Source organism: Heptranchias perlo, chromosome 5 (genome assembly GCF_035084215.1).
Source record: "Heptranchias perlo isolate sHepPer1 chromosome 5, sHepPer1.hap1, whole genome shotgun sequence".
In the NCBI taxonomy this organism is placed as follows: domain Eukaryota; kingdom Metazoa; phylum Chordata; class Chondrichthyes; order Hexanchiformes; family Hexanchidae; genus Heptranchias; species Heptranchias perlo.
The window spans coordinates 110,224,844-110,250,745 of record NC_090329.1 but is presented as its reverse complement, the minus strand read 5'-3'; the positions used below and the strand labels follow the sequence as shown (position 1 = coordinate 110,250,745).

The 25,902-nt window shown below is 42.8% G+C and overlaps 1 protein-coding gene across 3 annotated transcripts in view; it reads right to left on the bottom strand.

The window, feature by feature from the left end:
* sobpa (sine oculis binding protein homolog (Drosophila) a) overlaps positions 1-25,902 on the bottom strand; it is a 270,327-nt gene that overhangs the window by 148,613 nt on the left and 95,812 nt on the right. For all 3 annotated transcript variants that reach the window (XM_067984981.1, XM_067984980.1, XM_067984984.1), the window contains exon 3: positions 17,595-17,783. In XM_067984981.1, the coding sequence (XP_067841082.1) occupies positions 17,595-17,783 (189 nt within the window). The remainder of the gene's footprint in view (positions 1-17,594; positions 17,784-25,902) is intronic.

Sequence of the window (25,902 nt, the reverse complement as noted above, 5' to 3'; positions counted from 1 at the left end):
TTAAACAAGTTGGGTGAGTGGGCAAGAACATGGCAGATGCAGTATAATGTGGATAAATGTGAGGTTATCCACTTTGGTTGTAAAAACAGAAAGGCAGATTATTATCTGAATGGTGATAGATTGGGAAAAGGGGAGGTGCAACGAGACCTGGGTGTCCTTGTACACCAGTCGCTGAAAGCGAGCATTCAGGTGCAGCAAGCAGTTAGGAAGGCAAATGGTATGTTGGCCTTCATTGCAAGAGGATTTGAGTACAGGAACAGGGATGTCTTACTGCAGTTGTACAGAGCCTTGGTGAGACCACATCTGGAGTACTGTGTGCAGTTTTGGTTTCCTTATCTGAGGAAGGATGTCCTTGCCATGGAGGGAGTGCAACAAAGGTTTACCAGACTGATTCCTGGGATGGCAGGACTGACGTATGAGGAGAGATTGGGTCGACTAGGCCTATATTCACTAGAGTTTAGAAGAATGAGAGGTGATCTCATCGAACCATATAAAATTCTAACAGGACTAGACAGACTAGATGCAGGGAGGATGTTCCCGATGGCTGGGGAGTCCAGAACCAGGGGTCACAGTCTCAGGATATGGGGTATGCCATTTAGAACTGAGATGAAGAGAAATTTCTTCACTCAGAGGGTAGTGAACCTGTGGAATTCTCTACCACAGGAGGCAGTGGGGGCCAAGTCGTTAGATGTATTCAAGAAGGAGATAGATATGTTTCTTAATGCTAAAGGGATCAAGGGATATGGGGAAAAAGCGGGAACAGGGTATTGAGTTAGACGATCAGCCATGATCATTTTGAATGGCGGAGCAGGCCCGAAGGCCTGAATGGCCTACTCTTGCTCCTATTTTCTATGTTTCTATCCTGCGTCTGCTTCCAACAGCCAGCTATCAAGAATGGGATATTGGGACGTTTTACTATGTTAAAGGTGCTATATAAATGCAAGTTCTTGCTGTTGGCATCAACCAGGTTAAAAATAACTCTAGAAACATATTATGGCATATTACTGGACCTTTAGCTTTACGTTATATTCATTGGCTTGTTTGATCTGAAGACAAAAAAGACTCAACATGGGTTTATAACATGTTCTAGGCCTAGGTCGATATATAGGGAGGGTCTCTCTTGTGTAATCCTTGCTACATGATTAGAGAGCCAGTGGGGAGCTAGCACAGATTCAGGCACAATGGGCCGAATGAGCTCCGTCACGCCTCAAACAGTAACATTTTTTGACGCAACTAAGAAAGGCAGACTAATGTGAATTAAAGATGGGCTTGGGATTGGTGCCCTCTTTTTAAAGAAAGAGGTCCTTTGTCTCAATATCTCAGGTAGCCAATAAACTAAGCTGTCTGGAGTGTGGAGAGGGCCACCTCTCCCACCTGGTTTCCCTCATCGCCAGTATTCATGACTCAATTTCATCAGTTAAACTCGTGTCCTTGAAGTGCTAATGTATCAACGTTAAGAGAGAAGACAAAACTTTGATTGTTGAATCATCAAAAGTAGTGTCAAACCGGTTGCAATTCCAAAAAGTATTGTTCGAGCCACTGGACAGCTGTCATGAACATCTGAACAAATAATCAAGAGACCGCCGCCCACACCTTGAGTGGTAACAAAATTAATATCCTGATTATCTGTCTATTGAGAAAAAAAACTATTTTTTTATACAAAATAGACTGCCTCCATTTCATAACAGACGGAAAATAATGAGTGGCGTGCCTGTGATTTCCCAACATGCCCAACCGTAATATCACTCCTATACCTGAGGATGATCCTGTGATTTTCAGTTCCCTGTTTCACTTTGAAGTGAAGAAGCCTCTCCATCAGGTTACATGCCATCAGATATTCTGTTGAGGAATTCTGGAACGAACTGCTAAGAATTATTTTGGAACAATTGTGCAAGTCAAATAGTTATACTGCCGTATTCTTCTGCTTTACCTGCTGTATTCTTCTGCTTTTGTGCAATTATTTTTCATATAAATAAATTCACCCATCAGTTTTAGCCTGAACACATTGATGTAAGAGAGTGGTGTTTTTCAACCTGTTGAAGCAGACAAGAGAATGTGTTGGGAAACCCTAAAATGTTCAGTCAAATATACTGAGGTAAAGGGTCATTGTTAGTCCTGTGACACACTAACCCATTCATGTCACGTACAAGAGAACAATGTAAGTTCATAAGAGATGCAGATCTCACTATAGAAACTGATCTTGTGCTAAAAATACAAGAGTTTTGGGTGAGAGCCCAAATTGTAATATGGCCTGCTTTTATAAAGGAAATGTTTGAGTCTATAATTCTATATATACATTGCTTGGTATTTGAAGACAGCAATGCTTTTATTCTTTCCACATCTGTGTTCCACCCTTACTATCCCTGCCCCACTTCCCAAAGCAACGTACTGAGAACTTAGGGGAGGGCGCTCTAATTATGTCTAAAATTCTCACATTCGCCCTCCTCTATTTTATGTTTTAAAAGAGAGGAAGGTACCCCTTATTAATGTAAATGACAGATGGATTCATTTTAGGCAGTGAGAAGAGACACGTAGAAGAACCTCCCCACCCTCCTCCCACCAGGCATTTTTATATTAATAGGGCACTTTACACATACGCAGTGTGCTGGAAGATCATGAATCCTGAATTGGACTACTTCTTTAGTTTAAGTAACTAATGAATATCATTAACTCCACAGCCCACACTCTCCTCCAGCAGCACTAGTGCAAACCTCATTTGCACAGCACTGGTACAAACATAAGGATTAAACCGCAGATTTTGTCATTTCCAGCTAGGGGAAGTGGCTCAATGCAATTAACTATTTTCCTCTCCTGGTCAAGCACGAAATATATACCAGGGCCCAACCAAAGTCACCTTCCTAGTGGTGTAACAACGACCCCAAACCATTTTTAAATTGTATTTTTTTCAAGCAAAATTTGATACCCCCCCACAACAGTACGGTTTCAGTCTAAACATGAAGTTTTCTGAGAGTTTGGAGACAAACTGTGTGGAGATATTTCTTACATCCTCGGCAAACTGATCCCAGTAAAACCGCCATTTCAGTGAAATGAAGATTTATTTGGTGCAATGTCCAAAGCCATAAGGTGATATCATGATCAATCTGTTAGTCATTCACATTGAAACTCTACATCATGCTGACCCAACACCAGCTAAATGGTTTCACTTCTCCAGGGCAACAGAACAGATCAAGTCTATTATACAACATGATTTACAATGCTGATTCAGCCATTGCAGTACTCGGAGGTGAAGGTGCTCGGTGACCTCTCTGTGTTAATCTCAAAGACTGTCAGAGATTGTGCAAAAGATGGCCAGGGCTGTAGGCAGAAAATTTAGAAATTCACATACTCCTGCCTATCGCTGCCTCATCCCCTGCACCCAGTACATTTCTAGGGGGATCCAGCAGCACACTCCCATATCGATCTACAGTATGGTATCTAACACACTTTGTCTGTCATGTTGTGAGTCACTGTGAGGTATGTATACTCACCCTTCAGTCCTCCCCATGCTGGGTAGAGGTGGTGGTGCTGATCCTCCAAGCTCCAACTCACAAATCTGTTCCTCTAAGTTAGTATCAACTAAGTCGGTTAAATTTTACATTCATTTCACTTTTATATTTATATTTTTATTTTAAGTTTGCTTAAATGTATTATTTTAAGTTTATGCAGCATTTATTTCAAATTTATTTAATTCTTATCTCAGCTGCTGCCATCTCCACAGACCTGCCCATTCTCTCCACTTGCAGGGTTCAATACTCAAATCGTGTTCCCCAACCCCCACCATTGGACAGGTCACCTGCTTCCGGTGCTCATGAGGCCCATTTTCCATCATCCCACTTAAACCCTGGCCTTGCTAAGCACTAAACTGGGAAACAAGTAACATGTTTTTAAAAAATGATTCTGGTACTGCATTCTAATTATAGCACTCTCAGTACCGCAAAAAAACAAATTGCTAGTTTCCCAGCTTAATGCTAGGAAACTGTCTCTGCAGTCAGTCTAGTGTGAGATGATAAGGGCATGAAGCACAGTAGAGGGGAATAGAAATTGTGAGGTAGGAGATCAGGGCTAAAAGGGGAGAAGGTGACGGGGGAGGGGGGACGAGGCAACGGGGAGGGGGATGGGGGACCGGGGAGGGGGGACGAGGGAGAGGGACGAGCCAAGATTGAGAGTTCAGATCCCAGTGTGGGGTCCGAACCCACAACTGACTCAGGACTGATCCAAGGCTGACACAGAGAGCAGAGTAACTAAACAGAAAACAATCAGGAAAACAAAGCGAGAAGCAAAAACTGAACATGGCAGTAGACTGGAGGGGTAAGAGTGAGAATGGATGCGAAAAGTGGAGAGTTAGCTGAGGTTTGAGGGATGTCAGCATGCTGTGATTAAAAACAAAACAAGAATCATTGCAAAAAGATCTGTTCACTCTGGGGGGAGGGAAAAGGGGGTGGGATCAATGGGCACGCATATGATTTTAAAAATAGTATCATGATACTCCCAGAGGTGGGACAATTACCACATCAATCTGATAACCAGCCAGCAGCATAAGATTTATAAACATTTTTATTTTCAGCATTAAAGGACTCTGACTGCTCAAAGTCAAGCTCCATCCTAACATCGAGGAATTTTAATGAAAACGGTCAGTTCCTCCCCCTGTCCTCTCACCGTCTCCACCCTAGTTAAGAAACTTGGAAATGTGATTGACCACAAAGAGATTCCTCCAGTAAATGCAATAATTTCCCTCGGCAGGAGGTTAACAATACATTTCAAATTGCTTGCACACAAGCAGAATCCTTCTCTGATGTAGCACCCAGTTTCCCAGGGAAAATATTTATTTTTCATTCCTCGCGATGTAACTTAATACAATTGATGCCGGTCCAGTATATAAAGGTTAGAATTGTTCTAAATGGAGACTCTAAATTCCAACCCCATTTAGAAAGTGGCAAGTTTCAATAGTTTGCTCACAAACCGAACCTTCCTTCGTGCGTTCTGAGCAAAACGCAGTCAAGAAACCACAGCTTCTAACATCATAGTACATGATGTAACATGTAACTGCCAGCCAAGGTGGCTACAATTTCTACACCTACTTTTGTATTATTCAAAACACAGGGTTGCACAATATTGAAGCTTAGATTCCTTCACCACACATCTTGTTTTGATTCAACTGGCTGGCCAATTGCAGAGTTGCACTAATGGTTGAAGCTGTGGAAAAGACAACAGTTGAGAGACTCCTACGTAGAGGAGGATGTGGTAGGAGAGGAGTGGGGGAGGGGGTGGTGAGCAAGCAGAGGAACTTAGAACTCGTGCATTTCCCGTGGTACTGATCATGGATTGCAAAAATTAATGAATAAATGGAAATACATCAATAAAGAAATGTACACCTCAATATAGCTATACAATTAAACGCACTTAAGCACTCATCACACTTTAATGATTGTCTGTGTGTCAAAGTTTATATGCGAATGCCTTAAATAATCTGGATTTCTTTAGTTAACCATCTAGATTTGTTCAATACTGGTTGCTACCACAACCAATTAGGAACAAGAACCAATCAATCAAATCATCCCAAAAGAAGTAGAGGAGGAGGAGGACAGAATGATCTGTCATACACTGGAGAGGAAGAGGAGGGTAAGAAGGGTCAAACCGTGGTCATTGTCACAAAGGATATCCTTCACGAGTTTGGCCAGGGAGGTCTTAGTGCTGTGATATAGTTGGAAGCCAGACTACAGCTTTTGAAGAGGGGGTTTTGGGAGAGATGGGTACAGAGTTGGGAAGAGCTCAAGGACCTTTGAGAGGAAGGGAAGGTTAGGAATGGGGCAATAGTTGGAGAGTGCAGATGGGTCGAGAGTGGGCAAGTTTTGTAATGCCATTTATCTGTGAGACCCTGTATCTTTCAGTATCAGTAATGTGTGTAACATTTTTACATTGTGTTTAAGTTGATCTCCCGCAGTGTAATTAAAGTCTGCCTAGAATTAACAGTATTGCAGTTCACCCACTAATTGTGTAGGTGTAGAAATTGTAGCCACCTTGGCTGGCAGTTATATGTTACATCATGTACTATGATGTTAGAAGCTGTGGTTTCTTGACTGCGTTTTGCTCAGAACGCACGAAGGAAGATTCGGTTTGTGAGCAAACTATTGAAACTTGCCACTTTCTAAATGGGGTTGGAATTTAGAGTCTCCATTTAGAACAATTCTAACCTTTACTGGACTAGTAATCCAGAGGCCTGAACTAAGAATCTAGCGAACGTGAATGCAAATCCCACCACCTTGAGAAATTAAATTAAACTTAGAACGACCTGGAAATAAAATGCTGGTATCAGTAAAAGGGACCATGAAGTTGTCGGACTGCCGTAATAACCCAACTGGTTCACTGATGTCCATTTGGGAAGGAAACTTGCCGTCCTTATCCAGTCTGGTCTATATGTGACTTCAGTCCCACATCAATATGGGTGACTCTTAACTGCCATCTGAAGTAGCCCAGCAAGCAACTCAGTTGCATCAAATAGAAAAAGGTTCACCACCACCTTCTTAGCGCACCTAGGGATGGGCAATAAATGCCGGTCTTGACCGCGATGCTAAGTGATTCCACAACCAACGGATCAGATCAAAGCTCTGCAGTCCTGCCACATCCAGTCGTGAATGGTGGTGGACAATTAAACAACTAACGAGAGGAGGAGGCTCTGTAAACATCCCCATCCTCAATGATGGCGGAGTCCAGCACGTGAGTGCAAAAGACAAGGCTGAAGCGTTTGCAACCATCTTCAGCCAGAAGTGCCGAGTGGATGATCCATCTCGGCCTCCTCCTGATATCCCCATCATCACAGAAGCCGGCCTTCAGCCAATTCGATTCACTCCACTTGCTGAGTGCACTGGAATACAGCAAAGGCTATGGGCCCCGACAACATCCCGTCTGTAGTGCTGAAGACTTGTGCTCCAGAACTAGCTGCGCCTCTAGCCAAGCTGTTCCAGTACAGCTACAACACTGGCATCTACCCGACAATGTGGAAAATTGCCCAGGTATGTCCTGTCCACAAAAAGCAGGACAAATCCAATCCGGCCAATTACCGCCCCATCAGTCTACTCTCAATCATCAGCAAAGTGATGGAAGGTGTCGTCGAAAGTGCTATGAAGCGACACTTACTCACCAATAACCTGTTCACCGATGCTCAGTTTGGGTTCCGCCAGGACCACTTGGCTCCTGACCTCATTACAGCCTTGGTCCAAACATGGACAAAAGAGCTGAATTCCAGAGGTGAGGTGAGAGTGACTGCCCTTGACATCAAGGCAGCATTTGACCGAGTGTGGCACCAAGGAGCCCTAGTAAAATTGAAGTCAATGGGAATCAGGGGGAAAACTCTCCAGTGGCTGGAGTCATATCTAGCACAAAGGAAGATGGCAGTAGTTGTTGGACGCCAATCATCTCAGCCCCAGGACATTGCTGCAGGAGTTCCTCAGTGCAGTGTCCTAGGCCCAACCATCTTCAGCTGCTTCATCAATGACCTTCCCTCCATCATAAGGTCAGAAATGGGGATGTTCGCTGATGATTGCACAGTGTTCAGTTCCATTCGCAACCCCTCAGATAATGAAGCTGTCCGTGCCCGCATGCAGCAAGACCTGGACAACATCCAGGCTTGGGCTCATAAGTGGCAAGTAACATTCGCGCCAGACAAGTGCCAGGCAATGACTATCTCCAACAAGAGAGAGTCTAACCACCTCCCCTTGACTTTCAATGGCATTACCATCGCTGAATCCTCCACCATCAACATCCTGGGGGTCACCATTGACCAGAAACTTAACTGGACCAGACACATAAATACTGTGGCTACAAGAGCAGGTCAGAGGCTGGGTATTTTGTGGCGAGTGACTCACCTCCTGATTCCCCACCATCTACAAGGCACAAGTCAGGAGTGTGATGGAATACTCTCCACTTGCCTGGATGAGTGCAGCTCCAACAACACTCAAGAAGCTTGACACCATCCAGGACAAAGCAGCCTGCTTGACTGGCACCCCATCCACCACCCTAAACATTCACTCCCTTCACCACCGGCGCACAGTGGCTGAGTGTGTATGAACCACAGGATGCACTGCAGCAACTCACCAAGGCTTCTTCGACAGCACCTCCCAAACCCGTGACCTATACCACCTAGAAGGACAAGGACAGCAGGGACATGGGAACAACACCACCTGCACGTTCCCCTCCAAGTCACACACCATCCCGACTTGGAAATATATTGCCGTTCCTTCATCGTCGCTGGGTCAAAATCCTGGAACTCCCTTCCTAACAGCACTGTGGGAGAACCTTCACCACACGGACTGCAGCGGTTCAAGAAGGCGGCTCACCATCACCTTCTCAAGGGCAATTAGGGATGGGCAATAAATGCTGGCCTTGCCAACGACGCCCACATCCCATGAACGAATAAAAAAAATCCCAAGAATGAATTAAAAAAAACTCAAGTATTCATGCCAAACTTTAGTCCTACACAAATGTGTATTTCATCCTGAAAAAACTCAGCCTTGTGACATTTGTACAGGATATTCACTTAATAGTTTATCAATAGTTGCTAGACCACTCAGTTTGGATGAAAATTTAGCATTTGCAAGACCGGATAAGTGGGGGAATATGAATTTGCCACTTCAGTGTGGGCTGTGCATATCAACTCCCAAACTACATGCTTTAAAGAACTGAGCTATTTGGGCTTTTAAAACACTACTGAGACAGGGTGTAAATTTAAATCTTTGTTTAAAAGCATGCAACATCATCCACGACCTGAAAATGTCACCAATGTTGCTCCTGCATGACATGACGAACAGAGAAAGTAATGCTCGGTTCTCCCAGAAACTAATGATTTAATTTCCCTCTCAAAACTGCAACAACCACCCTTAAGTGGAGCAGACTGTGTTAGGAATCTGTTTTTATCTACACATTAATACTTAAGATTGCCGTGCTCTGTGCACAGCCAATCTGACACCAAGGCCAGGATGCATATTCACAAAATATTATGCGGTATATGCAATAGCTTGTTGTATTTTATATTTGTTTTTCAACATACTCACAGCAAACACTTTCTGCCTCAAAAACATTTTTATCCCCCTGATTTCAATCTCCTTTAATATAGAAAAGATGCAATTTGTTTGTCACTAATGACTGTTTCTAAACACAAGCTAACTGGCAGAAATGGTTTTGCCCAAGGGCCATGTGACTGAAAGACGCTAGTTGAATAGCTGCTTTACATTTCTCTCTGAACATTACTGTGATTGGCATCAAAGCAATGTTTACAATGAGTATGGGCAGTAAGGGCCTTTCATTAATATGTGATCTTCACTTGATCATCCAGCAAAGGTAACAATCTAAAATAGGTGACATTTTGAACAGTACAATACTATGCTTCAACAGACAACCATACTAACAAATGTAAGTCTGGTACATTTTGTAATGTTATAATATTTGCCACTGACACCAAGCTATGATGAGTATAAGAGAGATTGAAGGGATTTGGAACAAATCATTGAATGGCAGATGAATTTTAGTATACATTGGACTGCTCATGGATAGTCCAGTCCTGTGTCTGATGTTTACTGCGTTAATACTGAAACCTAACGGCAAGAGTGCTTCATTCACTCACCACTATAATATGGAGAGAAGGGCAGGCCTATCTGAGGGAAACCTCGTGCAAGTATTTACAAAATTAAATAATTGATTTTGCAGGCATATTTAATGATTTTTCTGATTGAAAGTCCTCATTAGTTTATAAACTTTTTTTCTGGTTCTATGCACTTTCCTGAATGAGAGAGGAAAATGGCAGTCCAAAAGATGGTGAAGAAATTATTAGGGTGATTTGATTGGTGGGTTTTGTGGTATTGCTGATTCACGATTGATAAATATGGAAAAATAAATTGAGGGATTTGATTGCTCACTTTATGGCTGGTTACTCATTCTTCATTGGTACTATTTTGCTACTTTTGATTTATCAGATTGGTTACTTAGCAGGAAAGTGTCTGAACATTTCACTCATTTCTGCCCTATGGCTTTGTGACATCTCGAGGTTCGACACCTGTAGTGTAATATCTGCCAGACTACAGCTTCAAGTATGATACTTTTAAAAGGTGTGGCCCAATTGACACTCATTAGATGCTAGACTTTTGATTATAAAGCTAAATATAGAGCTATGCACAATGGAACTGCAAACATGAAACACGTCCACGGCATGAAGTGATGTTTATTCGCAAAGAAGGATAAGGAAGATGATTTAGCTGTGATTATTGACCATGGAGATGACTGCAGTTTCTAGAACTTAGGGCTCCGAGTTATGAAGAGAGATACAAGGAACTAAACTTGCTTTTACCAGAGAAAATGATTGAGCAGGGATATGATTCAGGGGTTTTAAAAAGCAAAGATAAACGAATGATGTAGTTGCCGCGGGTTATTTAACTTGGACTGTAAGCCCAGAGTTAGAGAACAGGAGTACAAAATTAAGAAATCTCAGACTATACTTAACATTGGAAGTATTTTTTTTTCTCCAGATACTGGTGGATGTGTGGAATAGGTTCACACTATCAATGAACACCTTTCGAAAGAACTGGATGTATACCTGGTTCAATTGAGGGTTTTAACAATTAACATAGATGGCAATAAGCTAATGCTGTTTGGAAGATGATAGCTCCTGAGCTATTGGGACTATGGAAGTGTTACATCAAGGAAAACACCTAGCCTAGAATACATACCTAGTTCTGATAAAGGGTACACTCCCACAAAACCTGTGTATTTCCAACATTTGCTGTTGTTATTTTAGGATATGTAATGTGAGAAGAGGTCGGTATTCTAGAGTTTTGCTTCATTTATCTGTGGAATGTACAGAGAGAGCCTGTGGAACTTTAGGAGATTACAATAAATTTGGCTGTACAGAGACAAGATCATAAGTTAAATATGGATGAGGAAGGCCATTTGGCTCATTTTAGCTCAACCATCTGGAATCACCCTAAAGTCTGCCCACTGCAGCATCCAACTGGTTCTTAAATAATTCCAGAGTTCCCACCTCCATCGCTCTATCTGGGAGTCCTTTCCGTGCGTCAAGAAAACCTTCCCGACATCAGTCCTGAATTTGCTTTTTACTCATTTATACCTGTGACCCCCTTGACCTACTCTCGCAGTTTAATTTAAAATAACTTTCCAGATTTACCTTATCCAATCCGTTTACAATCTTATATACCTCTGTAAGATCACCTCTCAGATGGAAGACTGAGGAGCCCAAGGTACTCCAGATTCTATAACAAAGCTGAATATACGGTCAGTGGAAAGAACATTGGCTTAAATAGACAAATGGCTTTTTCTTTGTTTCATACTTTCTTATACCCACTGACATGTGCTTCTAGAAGTTTATGCATTTTATAATCACTTGAGTGATTTTTATTTTTACTTACAAAGGCAAAAGGGAACCAATATCTTCAAAATAAAAATCACAGAACAATATCCAAGCGATACTTGTCGTTACAACTTAAGAAAGAATGGATTAAAAGGTTTTTAGTGGTAACAGAAATGATAGCTATCAGGAGTTCATCACAAGTTAGACATTTGAACAAACTTATAAACAACTCACGTAGCACCTTTAACATAATGAAACATTCCAAGGCACTTTACGGGGGGATCAGAGGACATGGAGCAGGAAGTGAAAGAGATGTTAAGGGAAGTGAGCAAAGGTGCAAGTGAAGTGGGTTTTGAGGAGATATTTGAAGATGGGGAGAGTAATAGAATGGAGGCAACTTGGGAAGAGTGCGCGGTGGTGCAGTGACTGAAGGCTGCGCTACCTATGGCGGAACAGGGGAGGGGAGAGAAACACATAGTAGATTGGAGTTGGAAGAGCAGAAGATATGAGTTGGAGCATACGGCTGGAAAAGATTGAAGAGCTAGGGTGCAGTGAAGTTCTGGAGGAATTTGAAATGAGGAACAGGTCCGTGAGGACAAAGGTGGTAGGTGCACAGGACTCAGATTAAAATAAAATTATGAACAACAATCTTCTGGATGAGTTGGAGTTTATTTAGGTTCGAAATCAGATTACAGGCAAAGCTTGTTGGCCTTGAGGTGATAAAGGCATGGGTGAGGATTTCAGTGGCAGTAGGAGTGAAGTAGAGATATTGGTTAGTGATATTCTGGAGGTGGAAGTGGGCAGACATGCTGATGGAATGGGTGTGTTATACTCCTCAAAACAGAAACATTGCTGCAGGACTGGGTGTACTAAAAACAAGAGTGATTTACTACCTCTGGAACCATATCAAGGTAAACGGGGTAAAAGCTTCGGCTATGAAGGATCCTACAGAAAGGAGTTTCTGCATTCTCGAGCTGTTTCCAACTGAGCAAACAGCCTGCAGCACAAAGCTAATCTAAACCCAATGAGAAACTGAATCAAAATAAATAAGACATAAATATTCAATGATTAAAAAGTTTAATAAATTATTTTTTCAAATGTCAATGTTTATTTGTAGCGATTTTTCATTTCCTCTAAATTTGGTGTTTGCAGCTGCCTTTTAGTGGGATTGAAAGTGGTTCTACTGAAATAATTGCTGCCGTATTTCACAGCCTGTCCCTCACCTGCCGACACTGCTTTCCTTTTTTGCTGGTCAGCAGGACCTGGTATTGGACTTTTCATTACCCAATTCCATTACCGACTAATGGATACATTAGAGATTAAAATGCCAGCTTGGCTCAGCGGTAGCACTCTCATTCCTGGGTCAGAAATGCCTGCAACCAAGCCGCACTTCAGGGACTTTGGCACACAATCTAGGCTGACGCTTCAGTGCAGTACTGAGGGAGTGCTGCATTGTTCGAGATACCTTCTTTTGGAAGAGACATTAAACCGAGGCCTCGTCGACCTGCTCAGGTCAACGTAAAAGATCCCATGGCAGTATGAAGAGAATCAGGTGACTTCTCCTGGTGTCTGGGCCAACATTTATCATTCTACCAACATCAAAATAAAATCAGATTAACTGATCATTTATTTCAATGCTATTTGTGGGACCTTGCTGTGCGCAAATTGGCTCCAATAGTTGCCTATAATCACAAGAGCGACTACACTTCAAAAGTACTTCATTGTCTGCAAGAGGCTTTGGGACGTCCTGAGGACATGAAAGGTGCTATATAAATGCAAATTCTTTCTGTCTTTAAAGCAGCACCATGGACCTCTTTGGCTATGGGAACAGGAGTTGGGCCATTCAGCTCATCAAGCCCGCTCTGTCATTTTGTTAGCCAGGGCAGCTCTCAGCCTGAAGGGCTAATTGTTGCTGTGTCGATAGCTGTGACACTCACTCTCCACCCATTCCTCTTAGTTCACATTTTTGCTGCTAAGCACATGCAACCCTTGAGTGGTTAAATCAAAGGGGATAAATCCAAAGGAAGGAAGTATCCATATCATTGAACAAGTTCTATGTAGTTGTGTGGAGAAAGACAGACCACCCGTCATTTTGAAGGTCTCCAATTTTCAGTTTGCCAGGTCTTAATGGTGTAATCGAATTAGACACTGACTCCAACTATTTCTGTCAGGTGGCATTTCATTAATTAAACTTGAAAACCAAAAACTCTACCTTTATTCACTTCAACCATAACAACCTGCATTTATATAGCGCCTTTACTCAAAGGGTGGTGAGTGTCTGGAACGAGCTGCCAGAGGCAGTAGTAGAGGCGGGTACAATTTTGTCTTTTAAAAAGCATTTGGACAGTTACATGGGTAAGATGGGTATAGAGGGATATGGGTCAAGTGCAGGCAATTGGGACTAGCTTAGTGGTATAAACTGGGCGACATGGACATGTTGGGCTGAAGGGCCTGTTTCCATGTTGTAAATTTCTATGATTCTATGATTCTATGATTCTTTAACGTAGTAAAACTTCCCAAGGTGCTTCACAGGAGCGTTACCAAAAAAATTTCACACCAACCCACATAAGGAGATGTTAGGACAGGTGACCAAAAGCTTGATCAAAGAGGTAGGTTTTAAGGAGCGGCTTAAAAGGAGGAGAGCGAGGAGGAGATGTTTAGGGAGGGAATTCCAGAGCTTAGGGCCGAGGCAGCTGAAGGCACGGCCGCTAATGGTGGAGCGATTAAAATCAAGGATGTGCAAGAGGCCAAAATTGGAGGAATGCCAGTTCATCAGCTGCAGATGCTGCACTGAGACCGGTGTGGAAAAATATTCTGCCAGAATATTCAAAGCAGCTTTCAGTTTTCTAGAGCCAATGGATAATGGCATTAATGTTATTTAGTAATGGGCACAATATGCACCAAGTAGCATTTGTTTTCCAGCTCCAAGCCCTCCTATTGGTGGTTCTGCATGGATTTTTTTTATGAGACACAAACAAAAATAGTTTTGACGTCACAGTGGATTGAATTGTACTTTACGCTTGCAGACCACAAGCAGCACAAGTATAACATTTATCCCATTTAGTTGATATCATATATGCATATTTGCATCAAATGTTTCTGTTTGCTATAATAAAACCTTAATCAGCAGCAATTATAGAGAGTCACAACATTAGAACCACCACCAGTTTTCTTAAACCATATTATCAGCTGTACAATACTAGAAAAGACATGGGCTTTCGGTGGCTAACCGAGGGTTTGGACACAACAAAATCTATAGAAATTGAAAGGTTTTAAATGCTTTGTCAATATGCTTACAAACATCAGCGTAGATTGTGCAGCATATTGGCGACAACCAGCGTTAGTCTAATGAGCAGTATTATATAGCAGTTTGCAGAATGCCCCACTAGCAATCAAATGTTTAGGAAGCAACTGCCATGTGAACCTCTTGCAGAGTATTTGTTACAAAAGCCATGATTATGTATTGCATTAACAGAGCAACTCAATCTGCATGCATTTGCTTTTGAATAAATGTATCGTGTCACCTAATGCACAAATATAGCAAAACATCTGAAGACTCTGCACAGGATGCATTTAGCTGCTCTTCCACACTTCCTGGTATTTTGCCAACGCCCAGCGGAGCTGCTCATTATTGAGTCATTCCTCGCTAAGTGATAAACAATTTGTGTTTTATATACCACATGTTGCATTGACATGTACCTTTAAAAAAACTAGTTCGTTTGGATTTTAAAAAAAATAGGGTTCCTCCCCTCCTACGAGGACATAAGGGACTGACCTTACACATTGAGAGTTCCCATGTAAAACCTTCAACCTTGATCAACTAATATAGTGCTATTGGTAAGCCACAGCAGGTAACAGAGTATACATGAGGGCAGAACATAAAAGGACACTTTTCCACTACTGCCACCTCAATCCGCTCCCTGTTCTTATATTTTCGTCATGCTCCATATTGATATGAGTCCCATCGGATACCGTTATTTAAAAAGCTAGATCCCATATTTGAAGGAAACCAGGCGGAGTTCAGTATATCAGTCTGGATCGTTGAAACCAGCTGACAATCTCTGTTCAGCCCCATAATCTTTCATCTTTGCTGCAAAAAACATATTTCACTCCTTGGTGAGTGCAGGTCTAGATTGGAGCTCCTGCAGGTGACTGCTGACCCCTTTCCTTTTCTGCATTATTCAGTTATTTGTTCTCTTGTCATGACACATTTTATATTTACACTGCATTTTTATTCTTTCCACACCACCCCCTTCTCCTTATTTCTTGGAGTATCAGCTGGAGATTGCCTTAGTTCCCTGCAATCACCAATTAATCTTCAGGTCTAGTCAAAGCAACTCAAGAGCGCACATTCTGTCCTCAAAGCTCAGTCTAAACCTCATGTGATACTGGTTAGATTTATTGCCCAGTTTATTCATTTCACCATTTCACTTTGTTTCGTCTTTCCTCTCTCTCTGCACGAGTGAAATATTATTTGTTGAAATTCCTGTGTTCTACTGCAGTTCAAATGAGAGCTTCTCTAAAGCAGTAGGCTGATTGCCAACAGGAGCGGGTCCTTATGTGACCACAGACGTAGTGCAGGCCTAAGGCGGGCTCTAATGGCGTACAACCTCTTTTTTTTTCCTCCCCTTCCCCTTAGCTTATCTTCCCTGGATCCCGCACCTCCTGTGCCGAAGAGGACATGAACATATAAAAAGGAAGGAGAGAATTTATAATCAGGCCCCTCAATGTTCACCCTGTCAGATGGTACAATCTCGTGCGCCACCCTCCCCAAATCGCTAGTGGTGCTAACTCCAGGGGGAAGCTCGAGAAAATAAAAACATGAGACCAATTTTTTAAAAAAACTCTGGGAAATTCCCCCACCACCCACACAACTTCTTAAGACAGTCAAGCAAGATCCAGGAGACCATGGTGACCTGTGACACTTCATCAAACATGCTTAACTAAACACATGCTGTCACCTCCCCTGAGAATAGACCAGGATAGAGCAATCATGGCACAGCCAGTACCACTTCTGGCTAGATGACAAATGTGATATGAGGCTGGACAATGCCCTTGTGTTGTTTGTGTGACTGCACTACTGGAACTTTCACTTTGCAGGGTTTGTGAGGGGTATCAGCGATTGAGAAGCAGTTTCTTTCAAATTCCAGTATTCTATGGAGCTTTTGCATAATGAGGTGATAAATGGATTCATTTTGTGTTAATATGTTTTAATGCTGTCACACATACACAAAAAATCCTATTCTTCCCCCTCTTCCATTTACTGAAATGATTCCAGGGATGAGGGACTATAGTTACATGGATAGACGGAGAAGCTGGGGTTGTTCTCCTTGAAACAGAGATGGTTGAGAGGAGATTTGATAGAGTATTCAAAATCATGAAGGATCTAGACAGAGTAGATAGAGAGAAACTGTTCCCTTTGGCGGAAGAGTCAAGAACCAGAGTACATAGATTTAAGGTGATTGGCAAAAGAACCAAAGGTGATATGAGGAGAAAGTTTTTTTTACACAGCGAGTGGTTAGGATCTGGAATGCACTGCCCGAGGGGGTGTTGGAGGCAGATTCAATCACGGCCTTCAAAAGGGAACTGGATAAGTACTTGAAAGGAAAAAATTTGCAGGGCTACGGGGATAGAGTGGGGCAGTGGGACTAGCTGGATTGCTCCTGACTCGATGGGCCAAATGGCCTCCTTCTGTGCTGTAACCTTTCTATGATTCTATGATATATCTGTGTATCAAGGTTCATAGTAGTCAACCTATTGGGTGGAGGGGGTGGGGGGGGGGATGGTGTGGAGAGCAGAAGAGGCAACAAATGCAACAATCAGGCACAATCTACAGGATTCAACAAAAACGCTGCTGCTCTATTGGTCTTGACCCATGGCAGTAATTTTAGTGGTGGTGTGTGGAGTAACTCATTTTCAAAATCAGTCTTCAAAATTAAAATGAAGTTGTGTACAAATATACTCCTGTCCGAGGCCCTGGATGTATCAGTGCTGTTGGCCGCTGCTCTTCTTAGAGTTCCACACAAAAAAAAACACGCTCGCTGCCAAAACACCTGCAACAAATATACGTGCATGCACTTGCCCTTATTGTCTGATCTTAAAAAAAGGCTGTGCATCCTGTACTGCAATCAGTGTCTCTGTTACCTCAGACACTAACAGCAAATATAAAACTGGGTTCAGTGCCTTCTTATCTCTTCTCTATACGTGGAGCTCATTTCAAGTATATAAAGAAGTTCCTTACCTGTTGGTGGTTTAAGTATTGGTGGTGGGATCAATGGCACAATAATGGGGACACTCCCATGGTCTCTTGATCCGGCCGGCGTTTCCGACAGCCCATTTCCTGCGGTCATTCCTGAAAAGCTTGAATTGGAGTTTGATAGCGATGTAATAACACTGTCTTCCGATAGTTTTAGTTTTGGCAAGGAGTTTTCTGCAAATGGGGGGAGAAAAAAGACATTATTAAACATTTATGTTATGTTCAAGGACTTATGTTTAACTATAAATGCAAGTTCTTTCTTTTTCCTTTCCTGTACCAATATGGGTTCTGCAATTCTTGTTATCGAAATGAGTGCTGGAATCTCAGAAAAATATTAAACCAAACTAACACCAGGCCAGCATTTCTACTTTTCTTCCAAAAGGAATCCAAGGCTGTTGAAATAACAAGCTATACTGCTGTGCCATTTGGTGGTGCAGTGGTATAATAGTAACCCTGCACAGAAATTCCAGCAGCAATCAGGGTCAGCCAACAGTCACACACGGGAGGGTATTTCACGAGTCTGTTACAGTGAAGAAGGTTTGTGTGGAGAAACCTACTGATGCTAATTGGAAAATAACAGGTGGATTGATGGCATTGGAAGGCCAGGTCCCTGGCCTCTCAGCAGAAGGCAATGTGTGGTTCAGGGAGAGCTGGGAATTTGGGTGATGGGAACTGTGGAGAAAGTAAAGGAATTCAGACCCTCACAAAGAATAACAATAAATAACAGATGCCTGGAAGTCAGTAACACAATTGCAGGATTCAAATGACACTACAAGCTACAAGAACGGTTTAAAAATGAAGTTGCTCATCTGAGCTCCAAAATGAGATCACAGCCTTAAAACCAGCGCCATCGTGAACTATCCCCATTGTCCGTCGAATTTAGTAGCGACAACTTTATTGTCTTGTGGATATTTTATTTCAATTTTATGCCCTCTTCTCCTGAAGGTGTTGATTCATTAATGGGATCCTTTTCAACGGGCAGTGGTACCTCATTCAAGTGGCCATTGTTCACGTGTGAGCCTTGACAGGGAGTGTTAACGGGATATTCTATCACGGGGCATCACAGTTGAGTCTGATCCCGTCTTCATCCAACATACACACACACGCACGCACTTCCAGCAAGGGTGCTCAATAGCAATTGGGAGGGGCAAACCTAGGCCAATTTTCTCCGTCTTAACCTAGAGACGCCACGGCCAACTGCAACACCTCGACCGCTGCCCTAACTCAGCCCAGACCAGTGATTGAACCTAGGGCCTTCCTGGTCTGCACGGTCTAACTGAACCACTGGGAGATATGAAGAGGACCGGTAATGCAGCTCTTTCTTTTTAACACCAATGACAGGTGCAATAGCAGATGCTGGCAATCAGTGTGCTCGGGATGGTTGACAATGATTATGATATTCACACTGAAGAATTAATGACTGCTAATCCACAACTGATAGTGTAGTCAGCAGAGTCAGAAGCTAATAAGCCAGTTTATTCATTCATGGTTTGTGTGGCTTGGTTTATACCAGTCACTTCTGGCACTTCATTTCAAACTGATCCAGGTACCTGCTGGATTAACTCTAATCCACCCCCATCTACACTAGACCACAAAGCTGCCAAGGTAGGACACAAGCAAATTAAAATCGGACATATGTATCATGTTCAGGTGAGGCCCAACATGCAGCATCTGTGTCGCGAAATGAAATATTCAAGGGAATGGGAAGCTGCAAAAATTCAAAACAACAACAACTTGAGTTTATTTACAACAACAACTTGCATTTATATAGCACCCTTCAGCGCAGGAAAAATCCTAAGGCATTTCACAAAAGCGGAAGTAAAAACATGGATGCCGAGCCAAAGAAGAAGACATTAAGATGGGTGACCAGAAGCTTGGTCTTAAAGAAGGAGAGGGAGCTGGAGAGGCAGAGGGGTTTTGGGAGGGAATTGAAGAGGGTGGGGCTTAGGTGGTCGAATGATGGGCCAAAAGGTAGGGGACGGGGTTCACAAGAGGCCAGAGTCAGACGAACACACAGTTCGGGGCAGCGGGGGAGGGTTGTAGGACTGGGAATTAACAAAGATAGGGATAAGTTAGGGATAAGGTACAATAGCGGGAGCTTCACTGCAGATCTACTCTGTACTGTAATCTGCCCTGTAGAGTGCTTGATGCTGACACTGGATGTCAAAAATGGGAGCGGGGGGGCGTATTCCATTCCTAGCACTGCCATCTTTCAACTTGATGAGTACAAAGGAAAAAGACCTATCTTACCTTCGACATTGCAATGAAATCTTGGCAGCGCCAAGACAGTGTCTGCTGAAAGAATTATAAAATAGCGATGGTAAATATTCAGCAAGGTGTGATTGTGCACTCACAATTTTGAGTGCTGCCATCTTAATTTCTGTTGGGTTTCCCCAAAAATTGTTAGGAAATAAAATAGGCCCCATTCGCACACGTCTGAAACTAACTAGTGGCCAGCTGTGGGTAACGCCTTAAAGATGATGCAAGAACATTTGGGGAGCACATATTTTGTAAAAAAAATAAACCAATGATGACTGAATGCCATAAATAAAAGAGAGTGCAGTGGCAAAGAAGAAATGTGCGAACCTTACAGAAAGTGAAAATAAAGAGGGAGAGAATGGGGAGGGGGAGAGGGAGAAATAAACAGGAGATAAGTGAAGAAAAGGACAAACACAATTAATATAAATGCTATGTCAAAGTAGGAACAGGAGTAGACCATTCAGCCCCTCGAGCCTGTTCCGCAGTTCGTTAATGTTTTCTCTAAAACACAAGTATGCACACTGGAAGTATAAAAGCCATTTGGCTGCTTCCCTAAAAACAGATTATCTGGTCATTATCATATTGCTGTTTGTGGGACCTTGCTGTGCACAAATTGGCTGCCACGTTTCCTACGTTACAACAGTGACTACACTTCAAAAGTACTTGATCGGCTGTAAAGCACTTTGGGACGTCCTGAGGTCGTGAAAGGCGCTATATAAATGCAAGTCTTTCTTTTTCTTTTCTTTCTCCATACTTTCCCTAAGCACGTTCACAGAAAAAGTCCATGAGAAATACAGTCACAAAACAGCTAAGTGGAATGCAAGGAAAAAATGCCTTCTACCAGCAGCAGGGGTCAGCAGGTCAAGGTTGAATGGTGGAATACCTGGAGTTTTGCTCGATTACCTTTGGGGATCAGTGAGTCTTTGCAGAACATTCCCTCAGAAGATTGAACGGGTGGGGCAGAGCGCCCATGACAAGTTTAGACTGTACGTGATTCCACAGATGCAGCGGGTTTGGTGGACTGAATGGCCTTCTCTCACCCAGTGAGTTCTGACGACTTGGGTGCCCAGCATTCTGAGCCGCTTATCCCAGTTCCAGCCTGCTTGTCTGGATGGAGCCAGCATCTTTTGCGTCAGTTTTCATGCTGGATTTACACCACTGAGGTTTAATCCAGACTTTTTACACTGGAGACTTTTAAAACGGTATCAGATTGGTTCTGTATAAAGGACCTCATGTAAACGAGGATTATGGTGATACATAAGTTGAACCCACAGTATTTACTGTGGGATTCTGATTGGGTAGCTAATTAAAGAAAACCTCTTCTCAAGACAGTGGGAGATATAAAACATAGCACTCAATAAACACTGAATAAAAATGCTCATTTTTTACATCCTTCCCAATACACAGTTTCTGTATTTGTTTTTCAATTTCCTCACCCACGCCCCATTCTCCAACCATGAGCAGATGCAACTCACTCTCTGTTTTTCCTGCTCCCTCCAAAAACAACAACTTGCATTTATATAGCGCCTTTAACGTAAACGTCCCAAGGCGCTTCAGGGGAGCGTTAACAAACAAAACTTGACACCAAGCCACATAAGGAGATATTAGGACAGACGACCAAAAGCTTGGTCGAAGTTGTAGGTTTTAAGGAGCGCCTTAAAGGAGGAAAGGTAGAGAGGCGGAGAGGTTTATGGAGAGAATTCCAGAGCTTAGGGCTAAGGCAGCTGAAGGCGCAGCCGCCAGTGTGGGGATGTTCATTGGCTGCACTCGGCTCATTGCCTTTGAGACCACGACCAAGATTAAGAGACAGATGCCAAGAAATATTTCTTTTTGTAGAGAGTCATCACTCTCTGAAATAAACTACCGAAACACGAGGTGGGTATGGATCCAGTAGAGTCCCTTGAAAAAAGAACTTGTCAAGTTCTTGAGAGATGGGGACATTTCCGGTTATATAAGCTAAATTACTAGATTACGAGGGGAAGGATATGCAACCGGCTTCTGAAACCTTGCTTGATGGCCTTTGAGAGCGGAGAGGGAAAATTCTGAGTTTTTTCAGAATTGGTTCCAGTTTTTTTTTAAATTTCGCCTGTCCCAGATTACATAGTTAGAGGTTGGTCAATGGGGTGTGTGGTTGTATCATCTCTGGATGGAGCAGGTTTAATGGGCCTGATGGTCTTTTCCCATCCTTTATTTTCATATGTTGGTATTATGTCACAGCTGGCCAGTGCTATTAGGATCTTTAGTGAATGGTATAAATAAATCTACATCACAAAGTGGTCTAAAAACCAAATGTGTTCTTCATAAGGTCGATCCCAGTAGGAGGGAAATATATGTAAAATGAACAGACGATAAGTTGTGGGAGCTGTGAATTAACATGTGACCAAAGTCCCAATGTGCACTCTTGGCACAAAAAGCCCTGCACCATGACCACTGAAGGTCAAAACTGATATTTTCAAAGAGACTATGAATTCCATCAGTACGTTGTGTGATATGAATGTTCCTACGATTTGCTCATCATTTGGACCTGTGAATTGGGTCAATGGGTCAGAAGGTTTGCTTCAGCGCTGGTGCTGTGGGCTCTGACTTTCAAAAAGCAGACGGAAGAGAAACATTGTAATTAAGGAAACCACGTGTAACTGGACACATATGGCTGTATTTCTAGGTTAGGAGATTATGTGTTGCAGCTCATAATCTAGGGCAATAGCCCTGTGTGCTAATGTAGTGAGTGCTGCATTGTTGGTGACATCACTCTTTGGATGAGACACCAGTGGTTCAGGCAGAAGTTGAAAAATCCAATGACATCATTCATATACCAGCATTTGAAGAAGAGCAGAGAGTTCTCCCAGTGTTGTAATCATCCATCTCGCTGCTGTTTGTGGGATCTTGCTGTGAGCAAAATAGCTGCTATGTTTGCCTATGTAACAACAGTCACTGCACTCCAAAGTAACTCATTGGACTCAATTTTGCAATGATGGCGGGTTGGCAGCGGGGGGGGGGGGGGGGGGGGGGCTGGTGGTGAAGGCGCCTGTGGCAAACCTGCATGAACAATTAAAAAGAGTGGAAGATCCAGCAGTGGACTGGAGGGGGGGGGTAAAGAGGAGAAGATCGGTGGGAGGAGAGGGGAAGATCGGGAGGACATTGGGGGGGGGTGAAGAGGGGGACATCGGGGGGGTGAAGTGGGGGGAGAGCGGAGAGGGGGACATCGGACATCAGAGCACGGTGCAAAGGAAGGTTCATTTTGTGTTTTCACTTCCATCTATGGTTTTTTATTTGATGTATTTAGTTTCCTGTTCCCTGATCCGGCCCTTCACCAGGTTTCACCAGGTGTGATTCAGAGGCGGTGGGCAAGCCGCCCAGGTAATTTAAAAATCATTCTAATGACTTACTCTGTCACAGGTAAAGTGCCTTAAGTACCTCAATGAGGTACATTTGACTCTTTAACTGTCATCCCGCCAGCTTTAATTGCCGGTGGGACTTCCATTTTCAGGTCGCCCGCGCGCACACAGGTGGGTCCCTGGGAAACACAGAAGTCAGCGGGTTGGAGCCGGCTTCTGGACCCGAATGGGATTTCCGCGATTTTCGGAGCCCCCCCCCCCCGCCCCCAACGCACCCGCAATTGCCTCCTAAAATCACCCCCATTATGTTTGAAGCACGTTTAGACATTTCTAAGAGTAGTGATGAGGCACAATATAAATGCAAGTTTTTCTTTCATCTAAGATGGCAAATTGCATTTATCAAAAGCTCTCCCCTCCCCCCCACCCCCAAACCGGAAAAGAAATGCTTGTTTGAAGAATCAAATGAACACAAATTCAGGATCATTATACTTACAAAAATATCAACTACTGAAGTGTTTACACATTTCTAGCTGTCAGTCCCATTTTCCTTATACTGAAGTCTGCTACTATCCTCCTCGTTGCTTACTACGTTTCCAAGTTTTGTGTCATCTGCAAACTTTGAAATTATGCCCCCTATCCCCAAGTCCAGGTCATTAATATACATCAAAAAGAGCTGTGGTCCTAATACCAACCCCTGGGGGACACCACTGTATACTTCCATTGATGAGTACAACAGCAGAAGGTTGTGGGTTCTAGACCCACTCCAGGGACCTGAGCACAAAATCCAGGCTGACACTCCAGTGCAGTACTGAGGGAATGCTGCATTGTCAGAGGTGCCGTCTTTCGGATGAGACGTTAAACCGAGGCCCTGTCTGCCCTCTCAGGTCGATGTAAAAGATCCCATGGCACAATTTCGAAGAGGAGCAGAGAAGTGCTCTCCGGTATCCTGGCCAATATTTATCCCTCAACCAACACCTAAAAACAGATTATCTGGTCATTATCGCATTGCTGTTTGTGGGACCTTGCTGTGCTCAAATTAGCTGCCGCGTTTCACTACATTAGAACAGTGACTACACTTCAAAAGTAATTCATTGGCTGTAAAAGGTTTTGGGACATCCTGAGGTCGTGAAAAGTGCTATATAAATGCAAATCTTTCTTTCTTTATATCCACATCCTGTTCATTATTTTATTGCTGCATGACACGTTTTGGACATAGTGAATTAAGAGTTCCCTTTTCAGAATTAACTGGTCTCTTTCTACTTCCCCCATAGTAAATTCTAACTCATTCCTCGAGCTCATTTGCCTCTTATCCTTACTTTTAATATATGCAACACCTTACACTTGTCCCTGGTGATCCCAAGTGCCTAAACCGTCAAGCTTATTTATACAAAAATGTCCAATGCTGAGAGATCTCTGGGATTAAATATTTGGGATGTCTTGAGGTTGTGAAGGCGCTATATAAATGCAAGTCTTTCTTCCAGTTTACTGCTGACAATGGAACTATTATCAGTGCTGAAGTTAAATGGGTTAACTGCTGAAACCAGAATTAACTTTGTTAAGCCTGCAGTCTTTGCCAGACAGCAACAATTTTCTACTTCTGCAGGCCAAAGGCTCACTTAAACCTGGCTTGCACCACCTTTGCTTGAAACTCCCAGTAGAATCTTCACAGTGCAGTTATTCTGCAAGTTTATCTGGTCAAGAAACTGTTAATATTTTAACTATTCAATCATTTATCGCAGCAGCTGTCCTGCCAAGTGACTGGCATTCAGCAGAGCACAAAGCGGTTCAAATTGATAATGAAACTGTGGGTTTGACCTGCCTGGAAGGCCAGGTTAAAAGGTGAATTATTGGCACACAGAGGTGGTTTCAGGAACGCCATGTTCCTAGAACAGCCGGTAATCGGGACACTAAATTTTAGGCGGTGTCACCTAGAACACTGGGGACAGTTCTACAATAACTGTGTCTGTGCCACGGTGTTGTGAAATTTTGTGACTTAAGGTACTAATCGCAGATAATTAGAGCGAACTTACTCATGGATTGATCACCCTCTGGTGCATTCATGCAAATAGAGCCAGTGTGTCTGCTGTGGGCTCAGCTGTGGCAGCAATATCACTCCCACACCACCAACATTCAGACATGGTTAAACTAACAGAAGTGACTCTGAGTTTCACATAATACTATTTTCAGAAATGATTAAAATTAAATTAAATGTTTCTTTGTTGCACTTTTTTCCCTGCTCTGTTAAGATGTTATTAGAAAGAAAAAAAAAGAACTTGCATCTGGGACAAGTGCAAAGTGCTGCATTTATTAAAAGTAAGGATAAGAGGTAAATGAACTCCAGGAATGGGATAGAACTTACAAAGGGGGAATTGGAAAGACACCCAGGGCTGTTAATTCACTATGTCCAAAAACTGTGAGGCAGCAATAAAATAATTAACAGGTGGTGGATATAAAGAAAGAAAGAGAGACTTTCTACTAATATATCAATTTTCATGACCGTAGGATATCCTAAAGCGCTTCACAGCCAATGAAGTACTTCTGAAGTGTAGTCACTGTTGTAATGTAGGGTAACGTGGCAGTCAAATGGCACACAGCAAGGTCTCACAAACAGCAATGTGATAACGACCAGATAATCTGTTTTAACGATGTTGGTTGAGGGATAAATATTGGCCAGGACACCGGGAGAACTCCCCTGCTCT